This window comes from Natrix helvetica (assembly GCF_964273705.1).
Source record: "Natrix helvetica genome assembly, chromosome: 2".
In the NCBI taxonomy this organism is placed as follows: Eukaryota; Metazoa; Chordata; class Lepidosauria; order Squamata; family Natricidae; genus Natrix; species Natrix helvetica.
Window position 1 is genome coordinate 232,692,582 of NC_138552.1, and position 8,108 is coordinate 232,700,689.

The window sequence follows — 8,108 nt, forward strand, 5'->3', positions numbered from 1 at the left end:
ATAGATTTCATTTCAAGGGAAAACATGAATGGAAATAAACTAAATATCTTTGGGCAGATGGATGATTGTTGTTTGATCATATTTTGTTGTCATTCAATTGTTTTCTTCAATCAATTCAGCTTTCAATTCCAATTCTTGTTAACAAGCAATTACACTTGAATTACTCAGTTCTTGTTCTGGTAAAATACCAGAATCTGTACAAGATTTGAAGTCGAATGTTTATCTCTGATGGAAAATTTGATAAGAGAATAGTTGTCTCTAGCAAAGTTGTAGTACTTTTAACAAATAAATCTCCATATAACTATAGATGCATGACAGTGGTGTGATTCACTTACCTTCCCTACCAGTTTGCAAATGTGAGCATGAACATGCTTCGCTTGCATGCGCCCCGTCTACACATACGTACAACCTTCTGTGCATGCACAGTGCTCGCACATTACATCGTGAGGGGTGGGCGGAGCCTCCTGCAGCCACTGCTACCAGTTTGCCCAAACCGGAGAAAACCAGATGAATACCACCTCTGATGCATGGTTAGAAAGATTTCGAATCTGAAACTCCTTGAATTTTCAATTAATGTGCTACTGAGAATTAAAATTTGCATTTTTAAGAAATACTGTAATTCCACTTTAAAACATATAATAAAGTATTTAATTACAGCTCTACTAAATTTTTAAAACATTTTTTACCACACACACACACACACTACAATATTATGAAGACAAATCTATTTCCAATCTGAAAAGCAAAAGTAAGGCCACAAGGGAGACATCTCGGTCCTATTTCTTACTCATACTCTTTTTTTTTTAGCTCTTTTTTCACCCAAGCTTTCCTGGTTGACTTATGCTACTGCTTAAAAGAAATAAGTTTAAATATATGGGATGCTCAACCATCCTCACAGTTGCAGGGCTGGTTTGTTTTTGATATCTGATCTACTTCTAGAAGGTACATTTCCATCCCTCGCAGGCATGCAAATAAATATACATATAATGGAAAGTATTGTACTCAGACATTTTCTCTACTTTAGGTTAAATATTGTAACTTTAGGTTACAATATTTGTATTGTTTTAAGTTGTTTCTGATTTATAGATGCAGAAAAATGATAGTAGCATAAGATATGCATACTCCTGTCATTATTTAATAAACCACTCTACATTATTTGTATAAAAATCAAAAGTACCACATTATATAAAGAGACGAGATGAAATTGAAGTTCCTGTAAAAAGGCATGATCCTAGAGTCTAAAACCTAGAAATAATAACTCACAGTGGTATTTTTCAAATTTTAAAATAATTATTTACTTTGCCAATTTTCTCTTCCCCCCCCCCCCAAAAAAAAGCTGATATGGCTCATGGTTTTGTTGTTATAATTGGTTTTCTTTCCCCAATGCCATATTTATTTCCTATTTTCACCTTGGAGTTCATTCACAGATCACTGAATTGTTGACCTAACAAAATGGCTCAGAGCAGATTTTATACAATTAGATTTTAACTCTTATACAACAATATGCTTTCTTAAATTGCAGTCACGGATGAAGGCTGGTGAAATTACATTAATCTTTAACCTAGCAGAAATGGAAAAACTATATGCTCAATTATGAGAGCATGTGGTGACGACACTATAGAAGTCCATCGATGCATTTTGTTCCTTAATTGTCATCATAAAGAGCTTTGGGGCGACATTATTTGGCTATTCCATCCAATTAATGTGCCATTTCATAAAGTATTGCCTATCCAGATTAAATAATAGTGGAACTCATGTACAATATTGTAAGCAATGAGGAATAACTTGTACCAACATTTCCATCATATCCGAATGAATTGAAATAATCCTTTTCATTTGCTGATTAAAATCAAATGAATGAATACTATTTAGATTGAGTTTTTATTTTCACCTACCATACTTGGTATTCAACAACTTGAATCTGAAGAGAATCTGAAGAGAATTCAGAATCTGAACTCTTGCGCATGCTCAAGATGGTGTCCTGCCGTGTTTGAGGAGAACTTTGGGGAGATGGTTTATTCCTTCCTCGGGGTATGTAGGGGGTACTCTACCCCATCGTCGCTCCCAGGTCCAGCTATGGGAACCTCCTGTGTCCTCGGAGGTACCCTTGTGCCACAATTTCCTGCCCTGTAGCCGGAATGTTGTGAGTGAAGCAGGGTGGATTGGTGGAGAATGGAGAGCGTCTTCGGCTGCTGGCATAGGTGTGGTTGGCAGTGGTGGCCCTTATGGATGTTATAGACTGGACTAGTAGGGAGCGGTGGAGGCGGCTGGCATGTGCATTGATGCCAGCGGAGGATGGCTTCGATAGTTGGCGTGGGCACGGTTAGAGTGTGGGGGATCCTTTGTTGTAGCCCCCGCAGGTATTACCGCCATTGCCTGGACCACTGTACTGTGCCGTTTGGGCTGTTTGCCCCCCCTTGTGACAATGAACTGGGTCAACGGAGTGCGGCTCTGGCAATGGATCTGAGCATGGTTGGCATGGACGGAGCCCAATTGTTGGAGCAGCTACCTCTGTGGTCTTCTCCGCCGCCTTTGTTGGCCGCTTTGCCATTTTGCAACTTTATCTTCTACTGCGACTTTATCATCTACTACGACTTTGATATCTGTCCGGTACCCTTCATATTGTCTTCAACATCGACCATGGCTATGATGGACATATGCTTCCTGCTACCCCCTTGGACACTGTTGGCTGCTCCCCCGTTGATATGTCATCTTTTTATCCAATCTCCCCTTGATGTCATTCTGTTTGGCTGATGCCACACTCTCCACTATGCTATACTGCAACAGAACTTTATTCCCTTCGGGAACTCCCCCTTTCCCGGGGATGGCCCTCTTGCCTGTCAAGACGCTTCCTTCATGATGGATCTTGGAATCCCGAGAGATGGCATGCAAAGAAGAGGCTTCTTAGGGGTTTTTTACAGGTTTTTTAAAAATCAAATCTTAAGGGGTGGGGGGTGTTGATTCGGATGGCTCAGACAAGCTTGGGGGGGGGAGACGGCCAGGGCTAATCAATGGATGCAGTCAGGAGTGCTGGGAAAGGTTGGGATTCCGGCGGGGGGGGCATTAAGCCATTCCATTGGGCGGTTTACCATCTCTACTATAGGTGGGAGGGGCAGATACAGTGGGGGCCAAGGGCCAAATTATGCCCAGGGACGCGGGTTCGCTGTTTAAGAGTGATCGCGCTTTCCAACCCTCATTGCCCTTCTTGCACCCCTGGGTGCTTGGGACTACAGCACCCTGGTCTTCTAATTTATGATCTCATACAAGAGGGTAGAGTGGACCTGGCATGTATTACGGAGACCTGGTTGGACCATGAGGGGGGTGTTCCCCTCGTGGAATTATGCCCCCCCAGGCTTCTTGGCATTCCACCGGCCGAGAGCCCAGGGCAGAGGCGGGGTGGTGGTGGTGGTTATTAGGGAAAGTCTTGGACCTCGGGAGATCACTGTGTCTCAGATAGGTGGGTGTGAGTCCCTTTTTGTGAAGTGGGGCCTTGGAGCTCAGGTGGGCCTTTTTGTCACGTACTGTCTCCCTGCTGCGTTTCATCGGCCCTGCCTGAGCTGCTGGATGTGTTAGCTGGGCTGGCGATTGATTTCCCCAGGCTTATGGTCCTGGGGGATTTCAATCTGCCTTCCATTGGCGAGACATCCGATTCAACTCAGGAGTTCATGGCTTCCATGACGGCTATGGACCTAACTCAGTTAATTTGAGACCCCACTCATAACAGGGGATACACGCTCGACCTGATTTTTGTCTCTGGACAGTGGATGAATGATCTAGATTTAGGGGATATTTCTATTCAACCCTTGTCATGGTCTGATCATTTCCTTGACTTCCATACTGCTACCCCTCGCCGCAGGGAGGCGGAACTGATTAGATGGTTCCGCCCCAGGTGCCTGATGGACCCTGAAAGGTTCCTGATGGAGCTTGGGACTTTTCCTTAATCCCTTGCTCACAGCTCGACCGAGGTCCTAATGGAAGCCTGGGATAGGGCGGCCACTGGGGCCTTGGACCGCATTGTGCCTCTGACTCGGTGCCGATCCCGGGTAGCTCTGGCAGATGAAGCCCCAGAACAGACGCCTAGAGAGTGGTTGGAGGACCAGCCGGTCCGAATTCTGACTGAACACTATTAAGAACTCATATTAAGTCCTACTTAGTGGCAATAAAAGCGGCAAAACGGGAACATTTTTCCGCTCTTAACGCGTCTGCAGATAACTGCCCAACTGCCCTGTTTAGGGTGACACGTTCCTTACTTAATCAAGGAACTGGGGAAGACCCCTTGCAGGGCAGAGCTGAGGAATTAGTCCAATATCTGCAGGACAAAATCGCTCAGATTTGGACAGGCTTGGACTCTGGGTAGATTCGGGCGAGTCGACGGGGAATAATCTTGTGGAGACTATCCGGGATGAGTTTGATCCTGTGACTCCTGAGGGCGTGGACAGGATTATGGGGAGATTTAGTGCTGCCACTTGTGTGCTGGACCCCTGTCCCTCCTAGTTAGTTTTGGCTTCCCAGGAGGTGACACGAGACTGGCTCCAGGCGATTACCAATGCTTTGTTGAGAGATGGGTTCTTTCCCACTACCTTGAAGGAGACAGTGGTGAGGCCCCTCCTTAAAAAGCCTTCCCTGGACCCAGTTTCTTTAGCCAACTATTGTCTGGTCTCCAACCTCCGCTTTGTAGCAAAGGTTGTTGAGAGTGCGGTAGCACGTCAACTTCCCCAGTACCTGGATGAAGCTGCCTACCTGGATCCGTTTCAGTCGGGTTTCAGGCCTGGGTACAGCATGGAGATGGCATTTGTCGCATTGGTTATGATCTCTGGTGGGCCTGTTCCTCTGTCCTGGTCTTATTAGACCTCTCACGGCTTTCGATACCATCGACCATGGTATCCTATTGCGATGACTCGGGAGATTGGGAGTGGGGGGCACTGTTTTGCAGTGGTTCTCCTCCTACCTCTCGGATCGATTGTAGTTTGTGTTGACTGGAGGGCAGAGATCAACCCTGAGGTGCCTCACTTGTGTTGTTTTGATTTGTTTTTATTATCTAAAACATTATATGATGTTTTATCTCTGTAACAAAAGTGCAGCAGAACTAGATCATATGTTGCTCTCTTTCCCTTTGTTCCCTTATGGAAGGTTCGGACAGAATTCCAGAAAAGCTGGGAACGATGGAGATTGGAACACTTTTATGTCCAGAGAGACAACAGTATGAAGCCACTTAAGTATCCAGCCAACAGCATTAGCAGTGGAGGTACAGTTGGAACCACAGTCTACGCTGCTACTTGTCAAGCTACTACATTCAACTAAGATGCAGAAGAAATTGCCTGTCTGACCAGAGCTGTAGGAGATAAAACTGAAACCCAGCTAGACTCTTAGAGACTTTAGAAGACTTGCCCTTCCGCTGTTCATTGCTGCAGGCAGCTGAATAAGCTTTTAAAATAAAGCGGAGGGCTACCATAATCAGTGCATTTGAGGGTAGAAGTCACCTCCAAAGTAAATGTAAAGAGTTTTTCCCCAATTAAAACCAGAGGCCTTCAGGTGTCCAAAGTCCCCTCTGTTGATGCAGTTACAAAGCATGAGATTAATAACCTAATCAAAACAATTCAAAGCATTGATTAAATTATAAGAATGCAGCTGATTAATGCAGACAAGAAAGATCAGCATTTGAGAAAGGTGAGGCTAACCACTCTCATGGTTAGAAAAAGCAGTTATAATCAGCATAATCTTCATATATTTTTCAGAGCCTTTCTTATTGGTAGCTTTGTTAAGTGAAAAATAGCCATTTTGAGCTCAATCCAGGACAGAAAGTTTCTCTACATAGCAATACTTTTGTAGAGAAATATCTTCTATAGTACTTCGGCTGTAATAAGCTTTTCACAAAAGAGCATGCCCATTATAGTTAAAAAATATGAGCCAGTGCGTTTTTTCATTAATCTTAATGAAAACATGTTCTCTGCAATCCCGAGACAGTAATGTTTAAGTTTTTAAAAAAATATTTGAAATGCAAGTCTAGTAAATGCTTTCTTACAATATGTAGCTCCAACGGCAATGGGAATGTTTACTTTCTACCTGGAAAGACCTGACAATCCAAATCTTGTTCAAATGTCAGAAGTATTGGATATAATATGTTGCTTTTCGTTGCATGGTTTCAGACTTGTTAGCTTTTTTTTTTTTTGGTCTGAAGAAATACTTGGCTGTAGTATACCCTAGCCTTTTATGCCTTAGCTCTTGCATAGTCCTTCACTGCTTCAGAAAGCTGCATAAATGCTAGTATGAACCAAAGTAATTAGTTGCTTATTGTTGTGTATGTATTTTTAAGTGCATGATGTTACCGCTCCTGTAAGAATAGAGACTGCTATATTTTATTATGTTGAAACCTAGAAGTTATACGTGTGAAAACAGCCTCTTTGTGCTCAGGCGTCTTGGTCATAAACATAGCCTTTTTTTCTGTCTTCTGGAAACACGATTTGAGTGAGTTGAGATTAGAGCTATAATTTCAGCACTTTGGTCAGCTCACAATCCAATAGGAAAGATAGCTGGCATTCATGCTGCCGAGAAATCTTCAGAATCTTAGTAATTAAGTGGACCTCAGTTGGAATGAATTAAAACTATATAAATTCCATATTCTGCTATTAGTAAATCCATTTCAAGGTGTTAATCATTCCCAAAACATTTATCAGAATAAAAAGATGGCTACTGGTGCTAATTTGAAAAACAGTGCAAAACTGAATTTGTTTTGTGCCAATGTTGTTTTACTGTTTTTTAAAAAAGACAGAAAATAATGCTATTGAATTCAAGCAGAATATGGCAAGCAGAATATGGCAATAGTAATGTTTGTAGCCATTCTGATCCTGGATTTTTTAAAGTTTAATGGATTGTTATTCATGTTTCAACCACTGTAATGTGTGGGTATGAACAGGTTATTTTTTTTCAAATCTATAATTTATTAGTGTCATATACATGCATACATACATACATATATACATACATATATGACAAACAAAACAAATATAAAACATGAAAAGAACAATACTGCAATTTAAGAACAAGAAAAACAACCAGCTAAAAAACCATCATAGAATACATAAAGCTCATAAGCATTTTCATCAACTCAGTCTAACCATTGCGCTGGTGCACCTCATCCCTGTATCCCCATATCTGTTGGAAAAATTATAGACTTCAATATCTTGTTGTTACTGTAGTCCAATCCCACAACTTTAATTTCTAATTGCAAAACGCTTCTCTACAAATGCTATATACAAGACATTAAAAAACTTTCCCCATATGACAGCTATGTTAAATCTCTGTTAGAGCCCATGTCCATGATTTGTGTGGCTTACAAGTAGATGATCATTGGAACCATTGTGTCCAATATAACCTACTCTACTGACCACAGAAAATCTGCCTTCAAAACCTGAAGTTCAGGCGGAACCTTTGGCTTCAAAGTATGGTGTATGGAGCTGTGCACTCACTTCTAGGAACAGGAACAGTGGATTCTACCAAACTCTTTGGAATGTCATCACTTTAAACACCACAACAGTGATTGACTGTGATTGACTCAAATTTACAATGCAGCCCTATAATTTTCTGTTTAACGATAAGAATGTTTAAGGTTTGTTCCCACAGAACCGAAATGGAAGTGTAATTTTCAGTTATAGGTGGATACTTCATATAACTGATTATCCACTGACTTTGTATAATTCATGGACCCTAAAAATTGTATTTGCATGTTTTTCTCTAATTAAACTTTGTATAGTTCATTATACTCATTCTCAGAGATTTATAGGTAGATATAATTGCTATTTAAAACTATTATTCGTGCAATTTTTTGACAGATTTTGAAAGTGAGAGACTAAGGTGAAAGACTTAACTCAATCTTATAAGTCACTATGTCTGTAGAGAAGTGGTACAATGTCACATGCTTCTAAAGTCAGCCACAAGCTTTGATATATAAATAGTCCGGTTTACCACCAAGATAAACTGGTCATATTATGAGAACATTCATCCTATTTCTAGACACGTAATTTGTCTTGTGACAGTCCTAGATAACTAGCTAAATAGGTTTTATGATTAGCTGAAGTTAATTATTATAAAGCTGCTCTCCTCCTTGCATT

At 41.4% G+C, this 8,108-nt stretch overlaps 1 protein-coding gene across 2 annotated transcripts in view; it reads left to right on the top strand.

Moving 5' to 3' along the window:
* Positions 1 to 7,845, top strand: part of GLP1R (glucagon like peptide 1 receptor) — a 124,200-nt gene extending 116,355 nt beyond the window's left edge. For both annotated transcript variants that reach the window (XM_081940841.1, XM_081940842.1), the window contains exon 15: positions 5,131 to 7,845. In XM_081940841.1, coding sequence (XP_081796967.1) covers positions 5,131 to 5,301 — 171 coding nt within the window. In that variant the 3' untranslated portion in view covers positions 5,302 to 7,845. The remainder of the gene's footprint in view (positions 1 to 5,130) is intronic.
* Positions 7,846 to 8,108: the final 263 nt, after the last annotated feature.